Source organism: Rosa chinensis, chromosome 4 (assembly GCF_002994745.2).
Source record: "Rosa chinensis cultivar Old Blush chromosome 4, RchiOBHm-V2, whole genome shotgun sequence".
Lineage (NCBI taxonomy): Eukaryota > Viridiplantae > Streptophyta > Magnoliopsida > Rosales > Rosaceae > Rosa > Rosa chinensis.
This window is the reverse complement of record NC_037091.1, coordinates 12783073-12809642: the sequence shown is the minus strand read 5'-3', so window position 1 is coordinate 12809642 and position 26570 is coordinate 12783073. Positions and strand designations below refer to the sequence as shown.

The window sequence follows — 26570 nt, the reverse complement described above, 5'->3', positions numbered from 1 at the left end:
AGGTGATGGAAAGACCATAAATTTCTGGACTTTTAACTGGATCTTCTCTTTTCCCCTAGTAAATTTACTTTCTGATACTCAAAAAATGAAATTAATTGGAATGCTATTGTTAGTGATTTCTTTGCAGGGAAAACTTGGGACAAAGCTAAGCTGCTAAGAGACCTTGATTTGGAGGTTGTAAAGCAAATTATGGGAATCCCCATTCCTATTAACGACCAGGAGGATTGCTTTGTTTGGGGACTAGCTTCCAATGGTAAGTACTCTATAAAATCTACCACCTAGATGCAGTGTAAAAACAAGGAAAAACACCCTCAAATAAATCTAATCAACAGAATGTGGAAACTTAATGTACCACCCAAGGTCAAAATGTTTAGTTGGCTTCTCTTGAGAGGAAGACTGAAAACAAAAGATAGATTAACCAAGTTTGGCACAATGATGGATAATAGCTGTGTTATGTGTAATTCGGATAATGAAACAGCTACCCATCTTTATGGTGATTGTCCTTACACGATGGAGACTTGGAAACTTTTAAATATTCATAACTCTTTCAATTGGAGAGCAGGTAATATTCAGGTGTTTAACTCTCTCTTTCAAGGAAACTCCTTTGATACAGAACAGTTCATAAAGCTGTTAATGCTTTTTTGGCAAATCTGGAAAGCAAGAAATGACCTCTCATTTAGAGTTATTTTCACTCACCCCTCTACTGTCCTAGTAGCAGCTGCAGCAATCCAAAAGAGCTGTAGTGAGCATAATCCTAAAGGCAACAAGAATCTTCCTCCAAGCAACCAAGGGGTAATCAAATGGAACCCCCCTTCAAGGAACACAGTCAAGATCAATTTTGATGGTTCAATGAATGGTACTTCAGCAGCCTCTGGATTCATCGTAAGGAAAGAAGATGGTGCTCCCCTCTATGTCGGTGCAAGGAATATTGGCTAAAGCCACTGCTTTAAGAGATGGTCTACATACTGCTTTTCTGCATCATTATTCAAATATTGTTGTTGAAGGCGACTCTAAGCTGCTAATTGATTGTATCACGGCAGATGTGAAGTTCCATGGAGAATTAGGCTAATGATCCAAGATATCAAGCAACTAGCACGGCAATTCAAGGTCATCGTTTTCTGACATATTTATAGAAAGGCGAATTTTGTAACAGATCATCTAGCAACTTTGGCTCATAATTCTCAAAACAATTCAGTTTGGTTTTTCTATTTACCCATTTTTGTGTCCCCAGCGTTCTAGTTTTGGATCAGCTGGGAGAGGGTGTTTGTCGAGGTTTTGTGCTTTAGTTTTTTTTTGTACGTCTGTCATAAAAAAAAAAAAAAAAAAAGTCTCGAAGTACTTTAACCAAAGAAAAATGAGGTACAGAAAAGTTCTCTGCAACTCAAAATAAATTCGAGTCCAAGTCTGCTGAAATGAGACCAAAAAAACAAAGTCCTTGCTAAAAGACATTCCATCAGTTTCACATTCAAACAGTACATCCGCATCACAAGAACAGTACTAATACAGCACACACATAAATCTTCACCGTACACAAGTTATGAGATTAAACAAATCTGAAATGCTTCTGAGTTCTGACCAAGTTTATGAAGAAGAAATTGGTGCATTGGCTTTTACCTAGTCTTTGAGTTTAGCCTCTATGTAGGGTAAATGCATTATCTGAGATTAGACCAATTTATCAGGACAAGAAATGTTGCATCAGCTTTTCACAGGTATTTGAGTCTAGTTCCCAGAGGGTTGAGGCATTTTACAGCTTACAAGTGCAAGAACCAGATTAGAGAAGAGAACTCTTCAGGGCTTCCACAAAATGACAAGAAAAATAAATTCCATGGATCGCAAAACAAACACACAAGTGATACAACTACAATATCTCATCGCTCTATTTCATATATATTCATAGGAGATTTTCACCACAAAATACAACCTGAAAAGTGATGTTACTTGCAATGAACTAATATTCACTTCTACCACTATCCATTAGGGTAAGTCAGTCGAGGAAGGTGAATTCTAATCTTAATCCACATTCACCCTGGATCCATCAAATCCATATTCAAGCAGCATAACCAAACACCCTATATTTCATAGTTCTCTTAATCCTACTAACTTCAAATGACACTGCATAAGAAAAAGGAAATGGCTACTCACCAATAGTGTTCTTTCTATCCACAGGCTCCACCGCCATCCCTACTCCAATTTCTTGCTTCCTCATATCAGCACATTCCTGTAACAATTTGAATGCAACTCTCTCAAGAGAGTCGGGCTACTTGCAGAGCGGTCTCGGCAAAGATCCCTGAATTTGTACCACCTAAGCCCACATGCATTACACAGCGTTTTGGAACCCAGGGGACCTGACCGCCAAAGCGGGGTTTTCTCAGCCCCACAATGCTGGCATTTTCTCTCAATCTCCACTTCAGCACTGGCTTTAAACCAATGATAACAGACTGTACATAGGGTTTTGGGTCCAAGGGGACACAATAGCAATTGCGTGGTCTCTTCAGACCCGCAATGCTGACAGTTTTTGGCAATGTCCACTGTTACGCCGCTTCTTCCCCACAAGGGCTGATACTTATTCCCACAGGCATTACACAGAGTTGTGGGTCCGAGGGGACCCATCCGCCACCTATTTGTCTGTTTTCCACATTGCATACAGTTTTTTCCAACCCCAACTTGCTGCCCTGGAATTGTGCTTCTTCTTCTACGGAGGACCTTGCTTCGGGCTCGGTGGGGGATTTTTATCCTGCAGGAGCTCATGAGGGCTATGCTGTTGTTTGTGCTGCTTTCAAGAACTGAAAAAGGTTTCTGTTGCTCGGCATTGGCTATGTCGCTTGGTTTCTGCGAGAGATGGAACTCTTCAAGAACCGGAAAAGTGCAAGTTGAATTAGTAAACTCTCCCTGAAAAACAAAAGTCAGAACCCATGAGCCCAATTGGTAACTCCAAGCCCTAAATAGTAGAACCATACATGTTGCTGTTAAACTTACCGTGGCAGGTGATGGACAGGCCAGTTTTCCAACCTCCACAGCAATACTTCTTTGCTGGCCAGCCGTGCACTTAGCCAGCCCACAGGCATGACATAGGGGTTTTGGTCCAAGGGGACTTCCCAACCAACTCGGGGTCTGCTGAACCCCACAATTCTGGCACTTCCCCTCACTCTCCCCTTTGGCAGTGTTTTCCTTTTTGGTCCCATTGTTAGCTTGGTTACAAAACAGCTGCTGTTGCACCAGAAATTCGCTCTGTGCTTGGTGGGGCAGTTTGTTAGTCCCACAAGAGCTCATGAGGGTGGTGCTGCTTCCATCACTCTCCACTTTAGCAGTGTCTTTCTTGTTGGGCTTGTTCTTAGCTTGCTGCTGCTGGTCCAGAAATTCGTTTGGAGCTTGGTGGAGAGGCTCAAGGGCCCCAGAGGACCTCATGAGGGTAGAGCTGTTTCCCTCAAACTCCACTGTGGTAGTGTCTTTCACTTTGGGCTTGTTGTTAGCTTGGTCACAAAACTGGTTCTGCGGCGGAAATTCACTTGGGGCTTGGTTGTGCAGGTTGACAGTCCCAGAGGAGCTCATGAGCATCATGCTGCTGCTTATGCTGTTTTCAAACACAGATGCAGGGCTCTGCTGCTCAGAAATGACAATGACGCTTGGTTGCTCTGAGATATTCGATGTCCCGACAGCCGGTAAGGGGTCTTTCTTGGAGTTCATGAGGGCAGTGGTGCTGTTTGTGCTGGATATCAAAAACAACTGCCAATTAGAGCTAATATCAATCAAGAAAAATGATGCACAATATGAATAATCCAAAAATAAAAACCTTTTTAGTGCATATATTCATATTCGTGCCACATTTAGCGATGCAAATTCAAGAAACTGGGGAAAGAAATAAAATTAACAAGAGATATGATTTTAAAATAAAACATCAATCCATTAACCAGTCAACTTGAGTCCATCAAATAATTCAGGCAAGAGAGAAAAGAAAAACAATTTGATACCCTCAAAAGCAGTATCCAAAAGAGATAGAGTTAGTCAAGAAACATGTGCACAATAAAAAGATTACGTCGGGAAAAAAAATTAAAAAAGATTGCCGCAACCCTGGAATCCGGCAGTTCACAATCTCCCTAATCCATCCTCAAATGCAAATAAAGATAGCAAAAAATTAAAGTTTGAAGTGACACCTTATCTTTTAAGGCTATACTTTTTAAAGACCAAATCAACAATCCACTAATCCACATTCTCCCAAATCCATCAAATCCAATTCAAGCAACAAAGCAGAAATATAATGTTTGACCATAACCAAATGCTATCTAGTTGAGCTAAAGTTGGTTGAGACAGATGATTCATTCTGAAATGAAAAAGAGGTCACAACAGAAAAACAATAGAGCAGAGCATTAAAATTTGCAAAACCAAAAAATAAAAAGCAATTTGTAATTCAAGAATAAGCATAGAATGCTAATTTAAAAATCCCCCCATCTTATTAATCAAAACAAAGAACTTACCCATAACTTCTGATGAATCCGAGGTCCCATTACAACAATCCTACTATCTCCTAACCACACTAAAATGACAAGACAAAGACAAAACCTACCATTTATCCCCAGGTTTCACTGCCATCTCCACTTTCGCAATGTCTTCCTTTTTGCGCTTCTTGTTAGAAACTAAAGACATACTTCTTTTCCGCCTGCCTGTGTACTTGGCCAGCCCACAGGAAAGACATATGGTTTTGGGTCCAAGGGGACCCTCCCACCATTGCGGGCTCTGTTCAGCACCACAATTCTGGCAATTTACCGCAATCCCCACTACAGGGCTCTGCTGCTCAGCAATAAAAATGCCTCTTGAATGCTCCAAGATATTCAATGTTTCGATAGCCGGTAATGAGTCCTTCTTAGACTTCATGAGGGTGGTGCTGCTGTCCAAACCACTATCAATTAAGATTAAATTCACTCAAGAAAGAAGATGCATAACATGATATCATCCAAGAAAAAAAAATCCCAAAACCCTTGTCAATATATTCACATAAATTCTTGCGTCCCACAATTTATTAAATTCAAGAATATATTGACGTTTATCAATCCAAATTCAAGAAACAGAGGAATGAAATACAATTTTATATATACTATCCATGAGGGCTATAGTTAATCGAGAGAAAATATGCCAAATTGGGGGGGGGGGGGGGGGGGGGTGACAACATAAACAATGAAAACATTCATCCATTAATCTCCATCCACCTTGGGTCATCTATTCAATATTCAAGCAACAGAGCAAAGAATCACAATCAGATAATCTCAAAAATACTATCCGCTAGGGTGCTAAAGTTAGTCAAGAAAGTTGATGCACAATAAAACGATTCTCTCAAAAAAGAAATACCAAAAACCCTCAATCATTCAATTCATAATGTCCCTAAATCTCCGTCCTCAAGTGCAAATTCAAGATAGCAAAGAATTAAGTTTGACAGAAGTCAAACTCTGTCCATGAGGGCCAAAAAAATAATTAAAAAGCCAACATCAATCCACATTCTCTTGATGGATCCAATTTCAAGCAGCAGAACAGAATCTTAAATTTAGACCATATCCAAACGCTATCCAGCCGAGCTGTGATGTTAGTCAAGAGAGATGATGCACAATAAAAAATCTCTTAACGAACAAAAAATGGACACAACCGTCAATCCATTAATCTAAATAAACTTTCCTCATATCCCTCAAATCAAATTTCAAGCAGTAGAGCAGAAAATTAAGATTTGCAAAACCGAAAAACACAACCTGTATTTCAAGGATAAAAGCATAGCACACAAAATTTTAAAATTCCCCTAGCTTATTGATCAAAACATAGAACTTACCCTTACCCTCCAATTAATCCTAGGCCCCATTACAACAATCCTACTAGCTCCTAACCACACTAAAATGACAAAGCAAAGATAAAGAAAAACCCTACCATATATCCACAGGTTTCATGGTCATCTCCACTTTGGCAGTATGTTTCTTGTTGCACTTGTTGTTAGGCTGGTGCTGCTCCAGAAATTGACTTGGCGCTTGGTGGGGCAGCTCAAGGTTCCCACAGGAACTCGTGAGGGTGGCATTGTTTCCCTCATTCTTCATTTCAACAATGTTTTTCTTTCTGCGTTTGCTGGTAGTTTGGCAACTAAACAGCTGCTGCTGCCCCAAAACTTCGCTTGGCGCTTTATAAGGCAGCTCGAGGGTCCCACAGGAACTCATGAGGATGATGTTTCTCTTAATTTCCACTGAGGCAGTGTCTTCCTGGTTGTGCTTATTGTTAGGTTGGTTACAGAACAGCTGCTGCTCCCTCAGAAATTTGCTTGGGGGTTGGTGGGGCTTGAGGGTGATGCTGCTGTTTGTGCTGTTTTCAAGCACCGAAACAGGGCTCTGCTGCTCAGCAATGACACTTCTTCTTGGTTGCTCCACTGTTGCGACAGTCGGGAACATGTCTTTCTTCATCTTCTCTGGGGCAGTGGTGGAGGCACTGTTTGTGCTGTTTCACAGAATCAAATAGGATTTACATTAAGCCTTTATCATTATCAAGAAAGGCTAAGATTAGTCAAGATGATGCAAAATATGACAATCTACAACATAAACAAATAAATAATAAAATGAATTCCTAATATCCTCATCCAGATGTCCATATCTGTCCCAAATATATCGATCCAAATTCAAGAAACAGAGGAAAGAACTACAATTCTATAAACACTGTTCATCAGAGAAACAGTTAATCGACAGAGATGATGCAAAACATAAAAAAAATACAGAAAGTGTCAATCAAGTAATTCTTATACATCTTGAGTCCATCAAATCCAAATTAAGCAACGGGGCGCAAAGAGTTACAATTTGAAGTCCCAAAATACTATCCATTTGAGCTAAAGTTAGTCAAGAAAGATGGGGCATAACAAAAGATAACTTACCAAGACCCTTAGTCAAAAAAGATGATGCAGTATGAAACATTTAACAAAAAGAACACAAAAATCATCAATCCCCTAATTCACATTCTCTCCAAAGCTATGAAATCCCTTCCCATCTGATTTAATCCTAGCCCCCATTACACAATCCTACTCTGCTCCTAACCAACATTAAAATGAGAAGGCAAGAAAGATGCCTACCATTTATCCACAGGTCTCACCACCGTCCCCTCATTCCCATAGATTTGATTCCTGATCTCCATTACCTTCCTGTGCTTATTCGAATGCAACTCCTGCGAGAACGTAGGGCTATTTGCAGGGCGGTATTCGGGGCAAAGCCTCCCAGACTTGTACCTAACCCCACAAGCATTACACAGGGTCTGTGGTCCAAGGGGACCCAACCGCCACTGCGGAGTCTGTGTAATCCCACAATGTGTGCACTTTCTCTTAATGGTCTTCACCTTGTCACTCTTAATTCCATTCACCTTGTCACTCTTAATGCTCTTCACCTTGTCACTCTTAATGCTCTGCACTTTGGGACTGTCTTCAGTGCAAAGCCGCCCGGACTTGTAGCTAAAACCGCAGGCATTACATATCCCCAAGGGACCCTCCGGCCACTGTGGGGTCTGTGTAACCCCGCAATATGCGCAAACTCTCATACTCTTCACTTTGACACTCTCATCCTTTGTTTTCCTGCTCGGCATTAGCGGCAATAGCAGTGCTCCACCTCCTCCAATGCTTGCTTTAACAACCGAGACAGAGACCGGATTCCCCTGCTCGGCATTGGCCACAGCCTTTTTTGGTGGCTCCTCCGTCAGCATGCAGGTTTCGATGGCCGGAAACACGTCCTTGTTGGATAGCCATTCCAGCTCTTCTTCCTCAGCTAGGTTCTCCTGCAAAGCACAAGATGAAAACCCAAAATTACCAAGCATTTGTTTATAATGTCAGTCGAGTTACAGAAGCACCCAAAACAAAACCAAAAAAAAAAGCCCCTTTCTTTATATTTGGGGAGGCTAAAACCCTGAGACCAAACTAAACTAGTGAACAAGGGGGTGGCTAAAACCCTAAATAATGCAAATAATAATGGTGGTGATGAACTTACTGTTGCCGGAAATGGACGGCTGGGATAGTCCCGGTCATCGGCAAGGCCGGCCAAGAAGTCATCTGGGTCCAGTGACACCATTTCCAAAGAGAGCAAAGGAACCAGGGTTTATGGTTTGGTTTCTAAAGGGAGAGACAGAACCAACCCAGGTTGGGGGTTTATCTTTTGGTTTTTTCAAAAAGAAAAAATAGCTTATATCCCCCTTTTTTTTTTCTTTTTTTTATTCTACTTCACGTGCCCAGCACGTGTTTTCGTTCTCTATAACCTGTCATGGGGATTTGACTGTGTGAGCAGTCTGATGGGTTGAGCAAGGTTGAATCTTTCTGATACAAATTGGTCTTGAAAGTTCAAAAGTTTAAATATGATTGGAATGTTTCTGATGTCCTGCTTTTATGTTTTATTGTATGTACGAATTAGGATTACTGGTTAGACTATTCACCACTAGTGAATCAAGTAAACAGATATGATTCCTTGTTGCTTTTGCTCTGTCTAAGTTTGATCACTGTTACAGGTTAAAAGTAGTGTGATGTGATTTCTCATTGAGCTAGTTTCTGATTAGTTTTGCAAGTTCAAAGCTTGAGATGAAATTGGAAAGTCTCTGATGTCCTGCATAGGTTTTATTGTTGGGTGTGGATTAGGATTACTTGTTATACTATTTGGTGGATAGGTTAACAAATATGATGTTCTAGCTCTGTGTTATTGTTTGGGTATGAACTGGGATTGCTAGTTGAACTATTGAGGGAATCTTTAAATGTATTTGATGTCCTAGCTGCTTTTGTGTTGTGTGTGCAAAAATACTGTTGTGTATGGCTGATCATTTGATTCACTAATTGATTTTCTGGTCTCTGTTCATTCATGCCTTACTAATTGCTCTAAATCCTCTTCCTTAATCTGGGTTCTGCCAATTCAAACAGAGGCTTAAATATTCTGCCAAAGCAATTGAAATCTGTATAATAATATCTTCGCAATTGTTTCAGCTACGAATCTTAAAAAATAAAAACTGTGTTTTGAATAGTTAGCATTTCTAATATAAACGCCTATACAATTTTTAGTCCATGTTGGATTCAACGATGTATAACATTTGATAGTACCCGTTTCTAATAAGTTGCTGTTGCAGGGTTTCTTGACATTCGTTTGGTGTGCCCAATCCCATTTGATTTGACAAATGCAAGGAGTTGTATGAACATCTAGAGTTGTATAAACTTAGATTGCCTATACATTGCTGAATTGAATTCTTCTTTTTATTTTCTTAGCATAAGTTTGTATCTTTCTGAAACTTCAGTAAATGTGTAATAGTATTTGTTGTCTTTCATCCAAGTTTTTGGTGCAGATTTTCAATATATTGGTAATGATTGCTACATTTGTGATGTTTGTACTCACAGATTGGACTCTGTCCATGATTCTATTGTTAGATACATATGGTATATAAGTAATGCCCAAGATGTAGCAGTCTCCAATTGTTTATATAAGCAATGGCTTCGACTCCTTAAATAAGGAGCCTACTCTTCTGTAGAAACTCCTTTGATAGCACTCCAGCAGTGACACTTCTGATGACTTTGTATTGAATATGATTTATTATTGCTGTGCATTAACCATTTTTGGCTGCTGGCCTTGCTTCGTGGTCAACGCACATTTGTCCTTCTCTTAGGTATATTGAGCTTAAAATGGACAGTCTTGCTGCAGAATAGGTCTGCAAGGAAAGCCCTTCGAAATTGGATTGCTGCAACTCCTGCAAAGAGTTTGGAGTCTTAATGCGTGGGCTGTCTTCCAAAAACTCTAGAACCTTGAATTTGTTCGTTCAAGGTTAAAGAATCCTGTGTTGTTAAATCTGCTTCAGGCCTGTCCCAATCCGACCACATGGGATTTTGCAAAACATGCGACTCTGGAGTCCTTAACCAACATTAGAGGTGTCCAATGTTGTTGTGGCAATATAGGGAAGCCCTCTTTATGAAGGTAGAAATTACCTCTACATGAAATGCAAGTATTGGAGATAGGGCTATGGGCAAGGGCATTATGTAAAATATTCTTATTTTTCACAAGAACCATACCAGGCTCATTGGAAGGTCACATATTGAAATCCAAAATCAATTTCACAAAGAGCAACTCCAACAACTTCACTATATTTTTTTTGTTTTTCTCTCTATCTTAAGAGAAAAGTTGCATTTTTTTGGCTCCAACGGCTTCCCTATATCAATCCCTATTTTAGAGAGAGTGAAAAATGAGAAAACAAAAATCTCAATATTTACAGCAAACTCTAAAATTATACTAAGTTATCTTTTAAAAGCAACTCCAACATTTTCTCCATATTTTAATTTTTCTCTATTTTAGGGGAAAATGAGTTTTTTTTTGCTCTAACAGATTCCCTATAACTATCCCCATTTTAGGGATAGAGAGGAAAGAGAAAACAAAATTCCCTTAATTTACAGCAATTTCTAAAATTTTAAGAAAAATTATTGAGATTTTAGAGATTCTATCTATTGGAGTTGGGGATGAAAAATTGTTTAAAATTTTGTCTTTTGCTTCCCTATAATTTAACCGTTGGAGTTGCTGAATATTTTAATATTTTCTCTTCTCTTTTCAATTAACACTATTTTTTTTTAAAGGCAATTAACACTAATTTTAATCGTTAATTATTTAACTACATTTTTAAACATAAAAATTATTAACCTATTTAATTATAAATAATAAATTATAGAGAACATGAGAGAATGATAGATGGAGAAGCTGTTGGAATTACGAAGAAAAATTATAGGGGTTTTAACTTTTGAGTCTATAAAATAAGGATTTACATAAAAACTGTTAGATACTCAACTACAATATCCAATCATCCTGCATTTCATTTGTCATAACAGATTTCACAACAACACCCTACCTAAAATGGTTCATATTCAACTATAACTTCTAGCACCATCCAATTGGGTTAAAGCGTTAGTAAAGAAAGATCCAAACATCATACAAAAGTAAACTGACGAAGTTCCCAAACCCCTCAAAATCCATTGATCCATATTCTTCCCAAATCCATCACATCTAAATTCAAGCAACAGAGCAAAAGAATTAAAAATTGGCAAAACCCCAAAAATACTGTTAAGTCTACAGAATAACCAAACACAATAACTTCAAAATCCCCCTAGCTGTGATCTATTCAACAAAACAAAGAACTTCTTCTAACAATCTAAGTAATCCTAACCCCCCACCACTACAACAATCCTACTATCTCCTAAAACTACACTAAATTTAGCAGTAAAAACTAAACAAGCAAAACGAATTGACCATTCCACAAGAGCCTAACCTGTATCCTCAGGCTTCACAACCATCCCCATTCCATACTTTTGCTTCCTCATCTCCAATACCTTCCTGTGGGAGTTCGAATGCATCTCGCTCGAGAACGTTGGGCTGCTCGCAGGGCGGTACTCGGGGCAAAGCCGCCCTGACTTGTACCTCACCCCACAGGCATTACACAAGGTTTTGGGTCCAAAGGGACCCGCCCGCCATTGCGGTGTCTGATCAGTCCCGCAATGCAGGCACTTTCTCCCAATATCCAGCTTGCTGGCGCTGGCACTGGCACTGTGACTCCTGCTGGGTTTGCTCTCAATCGGTTGGTTCCAAAATAGCTGCTGTGCAGGAATTTCACTCCGCCTGCGGCGGCCTTTGGTTCGCGCTCTGTGGGGCGGCTTTAGCCCCCCACACGAGCTCATGAGGGAGGCGCTGCTGCTGTTTGTGCTGTTCTCCAGCACCGAGACCGGACTCTGGTGCTTGGCAATCGCAATGCCGCCCACCTGCTCCGACAGAATGAACGTTTCCACCGCCGGGAAAGCGTCCTTGTTCGATATCCATTCCAGCTCCTCTTCTGCTTCCTCCTGCAAAATCAACCGAAAGTAAGAAACCCAGTGAGTCGACTCGGTAACTCGGTCGGGGTTTTAGGGTTGACTCAGTGCCGGGGGACAGGGGCAGCAACAAAATCCCAAAAACGTTACGTTGATGTTGGACAAAGATGATAATATCTAGAATTGGATAAGATTGTCTTTTTACACTGAGGAGTGGCATTATCAAATTAGTGTTTGAGAAAGAGAAAGTGGAAAGTGGAAAAATAAAATTTCGGTGGGAATCTGTAACGGCACATCTAATATGGGCCAGAACACTACAGCTCACAACGATAAAGACCCAATCCACATAATTTCCTTTTTCCATAAATACCCTTCTCCTAAAACCCACCAACCCAATTTCAAGGGGCAAAACCGTCATTTAGAAACAAAACAGTAAGGCCTGCACCAATCAGAAGGGAAAGCCAACGGAACCATACCGGCGGGCTCGCCCCAGTCAACTCGGCCCGAACCCGACCGGGTCGAAACGTGGCCGGCAGCCGTGAGACGCCGGCCGGGTCAGAACCAGACTCGGTCCATTTACGACGACTCTGTTAAGCCCTAAAAACAAAGCCAGAAAATGGGTGGGTGGGGTCGGACTTACAGTTGCGATTAACGGACGGCTAGGATCATCGGGCCGGCCGTCGTGGTCGCCGACGTCGGACAAGAAGTTACGGAGGTCGTCGACGAGACAAGACGCTGGGTCAAGTGGCACCATTTCTAGAGAGAGAGAGAACAGAAACGGGTTTGAGGGTTTTAGAGAGAGAAAGTGAGGGCGTGAGAGAGAGAGAGAGAGAGAGAGAAGGGAAGGGTTTCTGAGAAAACTAATATAATCACGATGGGATGGTGGCTTTGGAGAGTTTGATGAGGGTTTTTGGGTGGGAATGAGGGGCTGTGAAATTTTCTCTCTCTAAACCTTTTTATAATTCTATTTTCATTTTTTCTCTCTTTTTCTTCACATATTTGGTAACGTTCATGAAGGAAAAAAGGAAAATATATCCAACGCGGTTTGGATAGTAACTCATATTAAATGGTCATGTACCCTTGGAATATGGGCGGATGCATTCAACCGGTTTTACGGTGATGGGTGGAAAGTACACGCTTCATAATGCTGTGTGCGTTGCAGATATCAATTTTAATGCGTATGTAAAATTTAGACCGATGACCTTGCTTGATATCATACATAGTTTTGTAACACAAATAATGACCCGGTAGGGTAAGTATTAAACTACAGATAGTTTTATTTTGGTTTTATAAAATCAGTTCTTATACAATAGTAAACATGATTAGATTCGAGCTTATTTGATCTTTAACGGGTTAGTTTAGATAAATTATCATGTTTACATATAGGAATTCTTTTCCTTTTATAATGTATTTCAAAAACCAAAGACTACCCATAATTGGAAAAAGGAAAAATTGCAGCATTATGGGTAATGAAGTTTGAAGAGATGGAAAATTTGGATATAGGAGAGATGAAAGGAGGCGGGTGTCCTACGCAGTTGGGTTCCCTCAAGTGGACGACATCAACAAAGCCTCATCTCCCAATTTCAAAAGGACACGTAATGGAACCAATATGACAAGACCACGTGGAGTGGAATAGTAAGTAAGGACTTTTGTTTTCGTTTTGGGAATCTCTGCTCACTCAAAGAGTCTCACACATCGCATATGACTTGGGAGATTAATTAAACCTCCGCAATTCTAGTGTAGACTGTAGAGCATCTCGTGGTCTCGGCAGTCGGCACCGTTGGAAATTTCCTACAAGATTCAAAGACGCACACAGTTTTTCACATGATATATAACTGTGTGTTTGACGCACGCATACTGTTGTTATATAAGAACCGGATAAAACCTGCTCTAGAAATACTGTGTGTTTGAGTTGATGTGCTTAACATGGTATTTTTGGTCATGTTGTATCATTTTCACCGGTTTGATATCATGTTGTAGTCTCAAACTGGTGGTGTTATAGTCACTAAAAGTGAGACCGAAAATCACCAATAAGGCTGTAACCGCGGCATAAACTTTTAAATTTTGATTGATTCGATTGGTGGCCAGTTTGGCCTCTCCCACCAACAATGAATTGAGAAATGTTAGCTTACTGGGTTATTCTCTTCTTTACTGATCAACCATGTTTTGGCTAATATTTTGGGCATATATGATCGTCAAATGATAATTCTGAATTGTTGAGTAGTGGTTATTTCACCACAGGGCCAATTGCGACGGACCTGGACGTGTTTGGCCGTTTTTATGTTTAGCAAATTAACCAACCTTGTTGATATCTGTTATCAGTGGCGGATCCAGGAATCAGAATTTAGAAGGCTTTGAATTCTTAACCCAAAAAAAAAAATTGTTCTTGCACTAGAATACACCAATTCAAAAAAAGATTTAACAACCAAACTTAATTGAAAAAAAAAAAAAACAACAACAACAAAATACACAATCTCTAGCATTGTAGATCACAAATTAACAATGGCAACAATTCTCACCCTAAAACAAAAATAAAACCACTAGACATACAAAGCAAAATATCCTACATTTGCCGCTGATCAACCAAGCATCTAGTGCCTTTGCTTCATTTCGAAAACTTTTTACAATACATGTGCTAATGACATCAGATCAACCAAGTAATCGTCTATAGACTATAGTCCAAATATGAAACAGATGAACCCATTTGGCAAATCAGCAATACAAACTCAAATGTATCTCCATGAAACAGATGAACTCATTTGGCAAATCAGCAATACAAACTCAAATGTATCTCCATGAAACAGATGAACCCATTGGCAAATTAGCAATACAAACACTCAAATAAACAAAGAACAAGAAAGCTCATGAATTTCACCAGTCCGCAGAGGAAGAAAGTGAGCCAGCAACCCAACAATTTCGTGACTCGTGAGCTTTATCTCTTGCGAGTTCCTGCCTTGCCCCAATTCCTCCAAACACATACCCAACGAACCTGATTTGAAATCAATAACAAATTAAAAAATTTCTCCAAATTGAATCAATTGAAATTCAACCAAATTGCAATGCATACCCAAGGAGCTTTCAGGAGAGGAAGAAGAAGATTAGAACTCTAGAAGGCTGGAATTGAAGAATTTTTGAGTTTTTGGAAGAAGAAGACTTACGATTAGAACTGTAGAAGAGGAGAGATGTCTGCGTCGACCTCAGGCCTATGTGGCTCCAGGTCTGTGAACTGCCAAGTCGAAGTCGAACTCATTCCGTCGGGTGGGTTTTTTTTTTTTTTTTTAGAATAAAAATTGCATATTATTAAGCAACTTAGATACATACATCAGTAGCAAGTACATCGGAGAGCCATTGTGGCTCATCCTCTACCCAACCTTGAAATGCAAGAAACAAAAGCGTTTTCCTAGCTAACATATGCGCTGCCTGATTACACTTCCTATGGCAATATGTACAAACAACTGAATTGAAAAGGTGAAACAAATCCTTCACCTCTTCTACTAAACAACTTTCAAGAGACAAATCAGAGTCCTCCTTGTTAAGATCATTAATCACAGATAGTGAATCAGATTCAAGGATGATGTTAGAGAAATGAAAGCCCACTTGAGAGATGACCTGGAGTCCCAACCATCACATCTAGGCACAGGGGAAGTCTGATATGGTTGAGCAATATTAGAGAAGATGAATTTAGCAAGAAAGGAAAGAACCTGGGATAGTAGAGTGTGAGCAGCTACAAGCTTATTTTGGAAAAACTCTTCATTTTTGGCCTGCCAGATGCGCCGACACAAACAAACCACAAGAACAAGTTCTGATGTTGATAAAACAGAAGTTGCGTACTGAAATAGGTCCTTGAAAGAGCCATGCTTCCAACTGCCAACTGACTTGCAAAAAGGGGAGAGCTTCCAGACTTCCTTAGCCTTAGAACAATACCACAAAGCATGAATTGTTGTTTCAGGAAATAAGTGGCAGCGAGAGCAAATTGGAGTTGAAAGGAGATGTCACTTGTGGAGGTTGAAAGCACAAGGAAAAATGTCATTTAAAGCTCGTCAAAAGAAAATTCTAGCTGCAGCCGGTATTTTAAGTCTCCAAATGCATCTCCAAATGATGTTATCTTGTGATGTAGAGTTGGCCTCCTCACCACTTTGCCAATCTCTCTTCTGTACAATCAGTTTGTATCCACTCTTTACTGTATAGATGCCATTCTTGGTATAGTGCCAACATAACACATCCGGGGATGGGGAAATGGATAAAGGAATGGACAATATTGCTTCAACCTCCGAAGTCCAAAAAATTTGTATGATCAAATCATAATTCCAACCACCATCAACACCAAAGAGAGTAGAAACACAAGAATTGAAGAAAATACCAGGTGGAGATTGGTTACGAAAGAAATGAGGTAACGGTACCCAAGCATCTCTATAGATTGAGATTGATCTGCCATCCCCTACTTTCCATCTTAGACCAGAAACAAGGAGTTCTATTCCCCATAGAACGGACCTCCAAATCAAAAAGGGTGATTGTTGAGTCACAAATTACTTATGCAATTGTGCCCCATAATTATGAAAATTGATTTGTCTTCCATGCTATTTTACCCTTTTTAATCCATTTCCTTTTATTTTTAGGAAACCTTGCATTGAGAATAAAATGACTATTTGAGGCTTGAAATGTGGAGATTTGAAGCTAGGGGAAGAAGACACAGAGATTGGAAGAAAATTGCAAATCGACTTTTTCGGCGACTTTTCCGGCAAACTTTTCCTGCGAGCCGCCACTCATGGAGAGTCTTTTCTCCAGCAAAGGAGGACCATGGTGGTGAGAATCTCCCATCACTTGAAATTCAAATATCTCCCTACACCTTGTCCTTTTATCACCTTGCCAATTTGGGACCATTTGGGGGACAATGGTGTAAGAGCATCTCTTGCACACTTTGGGACACATAACTTATCAAAGAGAGGCCAAAGAGGAATTATTCAGCATTCTTGACTCCATTCAATCATCTTCATCCTATCCAAGATCAATTTTCTCTCTAGAGAAGACACCACCATTTCCACCACTAAAACCACCATCTCCACCTCTAAAACCTCCATTTTCCTCCACTACAACCTCCATTTCCTCCACCACTCAACACCACAACTCATCCTAGAGATCCCAAATTTCATTATTCTTACCAATATCAATAGATTGGAGCAAGGAGAAGGAGGTGACTACCACCACATCATGTTCTCGGAGACCCATCTCCACCACCTCTTTCGGCATCATCAATAGTCACCATTTACTCTCTATCTCTTTATGTATTTGATGTTTAATAGAATGTTGAAACTTGTGTATCTAGCTATGTGTGAGTAGTCAACTAGTTAGGGCTAGGGTTGAAAGCCCTAGCCAAACTTGCTTGTATTGATGCTTTTGTTTATAAATTGATGCAAATTCATGTTGTCATTCTCACATGCTAAGTTAATAGTTGAACGCATTACTTAGACTTAATCAATTTGAGTTATGTGTTTGCCATGACATGAAGTTTTTCCTAGAGATTGATTACCTTTAGGCAAAAAGGAGCATGAAAGCACATCATGTGTGCATGTGAGGGTAGTGAGCTAAAATCACCTAGAGATAGGATTGGTTTGCTTGCTTGGTTACCTAAACTCTAAGCTTTATGCATTTAGGGGCAAAGGATTGAGACCTATCCGGTAATTGAATTTGTCTCTAAGTAGTTAGCTCTAGACTTATCCGGTTAGAGTTAATAAAATGAAAGGGGTTTAAGCCTAGTAGTCCTATCCGGATGCTAAGAGGGTAGTTGGACAATTAGCTTTGCATCATTTATATTCAATTGCTTTAATGCTTGCAAGGGAGGCAAAAGGTGAAACCCGATGCCCTAACTCCCATCCATTTGATAATAACTTGTTTTGTTTAGCTTAGTTTATATTACTTGCTTTCATTGTTTCAATTTGAATAGAAACCAATCTCAAATTCAAAATCAAATCTCTACACACCATCTTGCACATACTCACCATGAACTTTGGTTCACTTGTGAGCCTTTGTTTGTGATTGTACATTTGCATATTCTTCTAGTTTTTCCTTAGGTTTTCCCTTGCTAGGAAAGGATTTACCAATCCTCGTGGGTTCGACATCCTTACTCCATCCCCTATTCTATAACTTGTACCTCTTGCACTTGAGGGTGGCTTTAATGCTAACAGTGATCTGCCAACAGGTGCGTTTAAGAAAGAAGTGTGTGGGTAATAGCGACTTTTGTAAATCTGAGCCACCAAGGAATCCGGAAATGAAAGTAACCTCCATGCTTCTTTAGCCAGAAGAGCTTGATTAAAGTCCACAAATTCTCTAAAACCCAATCCTCCTTGTAATTTATTCCAGCAAAGTTTACTCCATATTAACCAATGAATACCCTTCCTACCTTTTCTCCTGCCCCACCAAAACCTGGCTGATAAACCTGATAAATCATGACATAAATATAAAGGCATCCGAAAGACACTCATTGAGTATGAAGGAATAGCTTGGACAACTGACTTCAGAAGAATCTCTTTTCCTGCCTGAGATAATAACTTTTCCTTCCAACCAGACACTTTGTGCCAAACTCTATCCCACACAGACTTAAAAAGAGATCTTTTATTTCTCCCTGCCATGGTTGGCAAACCCAAGTATTTTTCATGACAATCAACTACCAAGATTCCCAAGAAGGAGCTGATAAAGTCAATATAATCAGGTGCAATATTAGGACTGAAACAACAAGAGAAATTTTAAATACACACCTCAAACTACTTCATACACATCCCTATTATTTTATATTTCAAATCAGATTTTATAGATAGATTAAATGACCAAAATAGACATCTATATATTAAAAGAAAAATAATAATAATAATCATATCTTCCTTATATGATTCTATAATTATAAACACAATAAATTTCTATACATGCATCCTCATTTAAAATAAGAATAAAGTTAAAACAAGAATAAAGTTAGAAACCATCTAATATGTATTGTATTAAACCTCACACTTTTTTATCTATATTTTAATGTGTGTGAGAGCCATCCTTTTTGTTATACTGACCGAGCTGCTCTGCTAGGGTTTGCTTTCTAGATTTCTAGAGAGATGGCTTTTCTACCATTTTCAATGGACATTCTCAGTTGCAATTGCAGGGGTATCTGCAATGACACTACTACTAGGGCGTTAAAGGATCTGATTTCCCAAAACAAGCCCCAAATCATGTTTCTATGTGAAACAAAGATACGCAAGATGGAGGCTTTCAAGTCGCTGCATCAGGCTTTAGGGTTTTCCAATTCGAAGGAGGTTCTTAGTGATGGTCAGGCAAGAGGTCTGGCTATTTTCTGGAGTGCTGAGATTGATCTACAAGTTCGCACATGATCAGCGCATCATATCGATGCTATGATTCAAGGCGGGCTTGGGGAACCTCGATGGCGCATGATGGGTTTTTATGGTTACGCTCGTACTGCTGAGCGTGATCGCTCATGGCAGTTGTTAAAAGACTTGGGTGACTCAGACTCGCTACCATGGGTAATCATTGGGGATTTCAACAAGATTCTAAATAACGGGGAAAAGATTGATGGTCCACCTAGGGCTGAAAGGCAAATGCGGGGGTTTAGAGAGGCGTTGGGGTACTGTGATCTACTCGATCTCCTCTTTCAGGGTTCAAAGGCTACATGGTGGAATGCAAAAACTCATCTGCGTCTAGACCGTGCAGTTTGCACTCCTTCCTGGCTTGATGTGTTTGGTTATGCAAAGCTTACTCACCTCCCGCCTAGTGATTCAGACCATATACTGATTCTTCTTCAGGCAAGTGAAGTGCCAATCCCAAAACGACCTAAGCATCAAAGGTTCAAATTTGAATCTTTTTTGCTGCAACATAAGGATTGTGACCCGTTGGTAAAAACAAGCTGGCAAGTAGAGTTCTAAGGAGTCCCAATGTTCCAGGTTGTTAAAAAGTTAGTTCATACCCGGATTGCATTGGATAAATGGCAGAAAAACCCCTTCACACTTAGGCAGCAGCAGATGTTGGGGGTTCGGGCCAGGTTGGGGGTTCGGGCCAGGTTGGCAGAACTCTTGGATTCCTTGACTACTACTTCTATTCAGGATGAGAAGAGGATGCTGATGAACAAACTTGAAACTCTTCTCTCTCAGGAAGAAGCATTTTGGAGACAAAGAGCCAAGGTGACTTGGCTGAAAGCAGGGGACAGAAACACTGGATTCTTTCACCGCAAGGCAGCTACTAGGAAACGAAAAAAAATGCAATTCATTGTTTATATGATGAGCAGGGTGTTTGGTATGAGGACGATGATGGGGTTGAGCATATTGTTACATCCTACTTTGCAAAGATGATCACAGCTTCTTTGGTTGATATGGCGGCTATGAACACTATTTTGGAAGCTATTCAACCCAGTGTGACGCCAACAATGAATGCTCAACTTCGTGGTGAGTATACTGAGGAAGAAATTCATTGTGCTTTATTCCAGATGTATCCCACAAAATCGCCTGGTCTAGATGGTATGCCCCCACTATTTTTTCAACATTATTGAGAAGTAATTGGGAAGGATGTAACTGCTGTACGTTGTTCAGGATTTTTTACATACTGGTATACTCTTAAAACATGTCAACTTTACACACATATGTTTGATTCCGAAAGTCAATAATCCTGAAAGCATGTCAGACTTGAGACCTATTGCTCTGTGTAACGTCCTTTACAAGATTTGCTCTAAGGCAATTGCTAACAGGCTCAAAGTTTTGCTTCCTGATATAATTTCACCATTTCAAAGTGCTTTTATGCCTGGTCGGTTGATCACTGATAACATTCTTGTTGCTAATGAGATTGCTCATTTTGTACATAATAAGAGGGAAGGAAACGATGGTCATATGGCGTTGAAATTGGATTTAAGCAAAGCTTATGACAGAATGGAGTGGCTATTTCGCCGAAAGGTGATGGAACGTTTTGGATTCACAAGGATGTGGATTGACTTGGTTATGCAGTGTGTATGCTTGGTACGGTTTTCTTTTTTTATCAGAGGTAAACCTAGAGGACTTGTCATATCGAGTAGAGGCTTGAGACAGGGTGATCTTTTGTCACCCTACTTGTTTCTACTGGGTGTCGAAGGTTTTTCCTCCTTATTGCAGCAGAAACAAAGGCTAGGGTAACTCCCAGGGATTCAGGTATGTTATGGAGCTCCTCTTGTTAATCATTTACTCTTTGCAGACGATAGCATGTTGTATGCTCAGGCCTCTTTGGATGTGTGTTATGAGATCCAAGATGTTATAGAAACATATGGCAAAGCCTCAGGTCAATTAGTGAACTTTGATAAAAGTTCAATTATTTTTGGTAAAAATGTTCATGAAGATTTACAGGGAGAAATTGCTTCTTATATGGGGGTGGAAGTTGTGGATTCACATGAGCGGTATCTAGGTCTCCCAACTTATGCGGGCCGAAAGAAAATGGCGACATTCCAATATATCAAGGATAACTTGGCCAAGAAGTTAAAGAATTGGCAGGGGAAGATGGTTAGTGGTGCAGGTAAAGACATTTTAATTAGGGTTGTCGCTCAAGCTCTTCCAACTTACACAGTGAGTGTGTTTCAGCTGACAAAATTTTTTGTGAAGACCTAGAATAGATGTGTGCTAGATTCTGGTGGGGAAGCACCGAAGACACAAGAAAAATTCACTGGAAAGCTTGGGGGTCTCTTTGCCATCCTAAAGAAGAAGGAGGACTTGGTTTACGGAGTCTCATTGAGTTTAATATGGCTATGTTAGCGAAACAAGCTTGGAGGATTGCTAATGATCATGAATCTTTAATTGCTAGAGTCTACAAGGCTCGTTACTTTCCTGGGAGCTCGTTTTGGATGGCTCCTGTTCACAGCGCCCCATCATACTCATGGAGAAGCATTTTTGCTTCTAGAGAATTGCTTAAAGCCGGGACTTATTGGCAGATTGGTACTGGTGAATCTGTCAAAGTTTGGTCTGATAATTGGGTTTCAGGTATATCTGCTTTGGTTCCCAATATAGGATTGCCTCTTGTTAATGAGAATATGACTGTTAATGAACTGCTACATGAACCGGGTAGATGGGATGAAGGTAAAATCCGAGCTATTTTTGCTCAGGAAGGGGCTGAAGCAATTTTAAACATTCCTTTGTCTAGGCAATTAGTTAATGACAAAGTGGCTTGGCGGTTGGAGAAGAAAGGGGAGTTCTCAGTAAAGACAGCATATAGATATACTTTCTCCACTTCTTTGGAGAGGCCAGGAATTTGGAGAATGTGACATCTCAATTTTGGAAGAAGATATGGCAGGCTAATATTCCAAGCTCGGCTAAGGTGCATGTATGGAAAATTTGCCACAATATTCTTCCAAGTCTAACAAGACTTGTAGCCAAACATGTTGTCATTGAATCACAACTGTGTGTTCTTTGCATTGGGATGATGGAATCAACTCTACATTTATGTAGAGACTGTCCGTTTTCAAGGGGAGTGTCACGCCCCTGATTTTTAACACAAATAAAAATCGATATACAATTCCATAATTATATATGTGTGAACGTTCAGCCATCAATACAAAATACCTATAAACTTTTTTTCCTTTTAACCCAAGTACATATTGATACCCTGAACCTACTATGTCAATATTGACCCACTCCATAGAGTCATATATTACATAAGCTTACGAATTAAATTGTCAACAACAAAATAAAATGTAAATGCTCCTCAGAGTTTACTACAACGGAAGTCCTTATCAACGGTAAAGTTATAAAAATGGCTTCCTACCGTAAAGCTGCAAAGGCTCTACCTCAACTTCAGCACCGATTATCCTAACCTGCATGATTAACCCCTACACCGTTTGAATAGTGTACCGGGTTGTCACACAACAAACCCGATAAGTTTTTGCAGTCCGTATGAGTAACTCAAAACAGTTAACACAATTCACACAAGAAATAAGGAAAACAACTCACGCTTTGATTCCTTAAAACACGAAATAAAGCAGAATAACTCACACTTTAATTTCCTTTCAAATCGAAACATAGAAAACAACTCACTCCTTAGTTCCTATCAATTGTACCAAAATCGTACCACAGAAAACAACCCACACTTGAATTCTATCAATATAACATAGAAAACAACTAACAACTTGAATTCTATCAAATGTACCATAATCGTACCATAGAAAGCAACTCACACATTGATTTCTATCAAATATACCATAATCGTACCATAGAAAGTAACTCACACCTTGATTTCTATCAATAAAACATAGAAAACAACTCACACCTTGAATTCTATCAAATGTACCATAATCGTACTATAGAAAGCAACTCACACCTTGATTTCTATCAAATCGTTAATAAGGAAAACAACTTGCACCTTGTCCCTTAAAAACCATTAATAAAGAAGCAACTCACACCTTGTTCCCTAAAAACATGTAATGTCATGAGTTATCAATAACCAATTCCCGTTACCCAATGAATTACCTATATGGCAGACATATTAGAGCTCTAACTGAAACGTAACCACTTGTCCGGCCAAAGACGTGATTACCTGATATTCTGCCCAAGGTCATAGACCTTCGTTCCTCGGGCCGCATAGTCCCTTAGAGCAAAACATTAAAGGAGTCACACTGGACCCAAAATGTTACACAAATCACAACGCTTTTGAAAACAATCGAAATCAACATTTCCATAATCATTGTTTTCCGAAAAGCCATAACACAAAACAATAAAAGAGAATCAATCCATGCATATTGTTTTCATACACAAATCTCAACGCTTTTCCCAAGGTCATAGACCTTCGTTCCTCGGGCCGCACAGTCCCTTGGAGCAAAACATTAAAAGAGTCACACTGGACCCAAAATGTTACACAAATCGCAACGCTTTTGAAAACGATCGAAATCAACATTTCCATAATCATTGTTTTCCGAAAAGCCATAACACAAAACAATAAAAAGCATCATTCCATGCATATTATTTTCATAAATCCACAAACCACCAAAACATATATATTTCACGTAAATATATATACGTAGTCATCCACTCAGGAATGCCTACTAATACCAACTATAGTTTGCAGTTAATAAATAACTCTCAAAACAATAAGGGTATTCTGTTCATTAATGAACCTTGTGAGATTACTCACCTCGAAACTCCCGCTGCGTCTTCAATACAGAACAAAGCAGCCGAACCACCCAAAATAGCTGTCCAAAGAATACCTCGTCACGTACCTAAGGAATTACAGCTCTGATTCAGTTAACGAATCACAATTTAATAAAGTTCGAATCCCCAAATCGAACCAAAATCTCAAGATATTGCCAAATTTAGGCGAAACCACTTCCGCGACCTTCCAAAGTCTCTGGAACACTTCCACGATCTATGTATCCAAACCATAAGTCGATCGGACGCTCAGATCCTCACAGATCGAATAAATCAACCGGTATGAAACCGTAAAAATCATAACAAATCCATTCGAACTCCAAAATTTGCATATTATATATCGAAACGCTTATATCAACGAGTAGAACATATATAATACCAAAAACAGTTCCCTACATGGCCGGAAAGCCACCAGAACGCCGCCACAGGCTGTGGCGCACCGCCACCGGCCAAAACTCAATATTTCACAAAACTCCCAACATTAAAGCTGTTCATCTAAGTATGCTTGTGAATTTTCATAACAAGCTTGAAGTCAGAAAACAAGCATAAATGATCGAAAACTACCTCACAAGCCGTGGATTACTGTTCAATCCGAGTTGAACCAAGTTTCACGTGAATTGATCCAAACAACCACCAAGGATCGATCAAGGAGGTTGCTGCGAGCTCCCCAAGCTTTGTTTGAAGCCTCGCCGACCTCGGAGATCGGAGAACCGATCAGGTCCGATTTCTCCAAAAAGTCGCCTCCTTGCTGCACTTTCTCCGCCGAGAATCGCCACTAGAGGCTGCCACAGAGACGACCGCACAAGGGAGGCGAATCTATCTGTGCAGATTTCAAGGTCGGAGATCGCCAGAGAATGGAGTTCCGACTAGGTCGGAATACCGGGTTCGGGTCGGGTCGATCGTGGGTGAGGAGAGAGAACGGAGCGTTTCTGATTTTTTTCCGGAATGGTAAAAGTAAAATGGAAATAGTAAATTTCCAAAGGTGGAAACTCCTATTTATAGAACTTTCCCAAAACTTCCGCAGACCATAACTTTCTGATACGAACTCCGATTGACGCGTTCCATATGTCCACGAACTCGTATCGACGCGCTCTACAACTCTCGTGAGGGAAGTTTTCAGAGAATCCCAACGAATAAAAAGTCAAACTTTGCAACCCCCCTAAAACCACATTCTTCGAATAATAATTCGTCCGAAACACTTCCGCTCCGTCCATGAGCCACGAAACCGTCCAATAACCACAAATTAGATTCTGAAAAATTCTCGGAAAATAAATACGAATTTCCGGAGCATCACAGGGAGTTCTGTGTTCGAATTCTTCTATTGCTCAAGTGTGTTTCACAACTGAGTCTGCAAATTTGGGGGTGCTGGAATGGCTTATATTTTGCTTAGACAGGTTAGCAGCTAATCAATTTGATTGGTTACTGTTCTTGTTATAGGGAGTTTGGAAAGAAAGAAATTGCCACGTTTGGGAAGGAAAGACTAGAGGTGTGAATGATGTTGTTTTAATGTCAGTCTCTAGACTCCAAGATTTTGTTTTCCATAACTCAAGGAGTATTGGTGGTATTAGAAGGGATGCAGGCAGGATATGCTGGAAGAGACCTCCTTTGGGTTCTGTAAAACTAAACACATATGGAGCTTTTATTTCGGAAACTAGCGCTGGTGGAATTGGCTTAGTGATGAGGGATAATCTTGGCCAATTCCTACCATGTGAGGGTAAACCGGTGCGGGGCCTTCTTTCTGCTGAGCATGCAGAACTTTTGACTTGCAAGGCAGCTATTGATCTTATTGTGGATAGGTCTTTGCAACCAGCTATTGTTGAGACTGACTCTTTGATAGTCCAACAGCAACTTGTGGGGGTTGGTAACAACCTTTCAAGGCTAGGAAGAATTTATGAAGACTTGAAGCTTTAATTGGATGCTCTGCCTAACGTCAAAGTCATACATACTCGACAGGAAGCTAATGTGGCAACTCATCTTACAACTGCGCAAGCACTTTCATCAGGCCAAGCTTTCTATTGTTCCTCTACACCTTCTTTCCTTCATGATGTAACAGTTTTTCAGTATTGTAACAGTTGATTCTTTTTTATTCAATAAAGGGTGACATCATTCAACTAAAAAAAAAAAGTTAGAAACCATCTAATTTAAATTTTCCTTAAATAAATTGTAATTACATGGAGTGAGAAACCATATAATTTAGAATTTCAAAATCAATGGCATTAAATGTTTTTAAAACAAATCGCTTAACTCCCACTTTTAGTTTTTTTTTTCTTTCTAAAAGTTATGATTAGTCAATTTATTATCTAATATAAAACATCACATGTTTAAAACTTTGTAATTGTTAATTTGTTTGACCATCCAATGACAATTTCGTAGTTCCGTCATTGTGGAGAAACTACTAATACAGTTTTGGTTGAATGTTTGACTCAAAATTTTATACTTGATCAATATGGTGTTTGGTGGATGAGAACTCAAATAATACAAAACCTATTTCTAAGCATCTATTTGAAGGGAACAATAATGAATTCTTATGGATTTCTCAATAACTATGACAAGTAATTAATATGGTCAATTATACTAATCAAATTAAATAGTAGCCTTAATGTTGTTAAATAATAGTGTAT

The 26570-nt window shown here is 39.7% G+C and overlaps 3 protein-coding genes across 5 annotated transcripts; 1 reads left to right on the top strand and 2 right to left on the bottom strand.

Annotated features, from left to right (window-relative positions):
* Nucleotides 1–1828: 1828 nt before the first annotated feature.
* LOC112197139 lies at nucleotides 1829–10799 on the bottom strand. 3 transcript variants are annotated; one of them, XM_024337712.2, is made up of 6 exons: nucleotides 7983–10799; nucleotides 7082–7773; nucleotides 5905–6459; nucleotides 4562–4894; nucleotides 2977–3706; nucleotides 1829–2889 (listed from the first exon to the last, which is right to left on the bottom strand). In XM_024337712.2, the coding sequence occupies exons 1-6, from the start codon at nucleotides 8061–8063 to the stop codon at nucleotides 2203–2205; spliced, it is 3078 nt and encodes a 1025-aa protein (XP_024193480.1). In that variant the 5' UTR covers nucleotides 8064–10799; the 3' UTR covers nucleotides 1829–2202. The 3 variants fall into 3 exon arrangements, with proteins under 3 accessions (XP_024193480.1, XP_024193481.1, XP_024193482.1); XM_024337713.2 differs by having other exon boundaries at nucleotides 4562–4882; XM_024337714.2 differs by having other exon boundaries at nucleotides 4562–4879.
* A 150-nt stretch (nucleotides 10800–10949) lies between these two features.
* LOC112197140 (GATA transcription factor 1) lies at nucleotides 10950–12754 on the bottom strand. The gene is made up of 2 exons (XM_024337715.2): nucleotides 12447–12754; nucleotides 10950–11839 (listed from the first exon to the last, which is right to left on the bottom strand). Exons 1-2 carry the CDS (start codon nucleotides 12558–12560, stop codon nucleotides 11267–11269), a joined length of 687 nt encoding a protein of 228 aa, XP_024193483.1. The 5' UTR covers nucleotides 12561–12754; the 3' UTR covers nucleotides 10950–11266.
* Nucleotides 12755–19236: 6482 nt separating this feature from the next.
* Nucleotides 19237–22073, top strand: LOC121052783. The gene is made up of 7 exons (XM_040518649.1): nucleotides 19237–19605; nucleotides 19744–19980; nucleotides 20085–20313; nucleotides 20453–20792; nucleotides 20918–20973; nucleotides 21017–21331; nucleotides 21568–22073. Exons 1-7 carry the CDS (start codon nucleotides 19237–19239, stop codon nucleotides 22071–22073), a joined length of 2052 nt encoding a protein of 683 aa, XP_040374583.1.
* Nucleotides 22074–26570: the final 4497 nt, after the last annotated feature.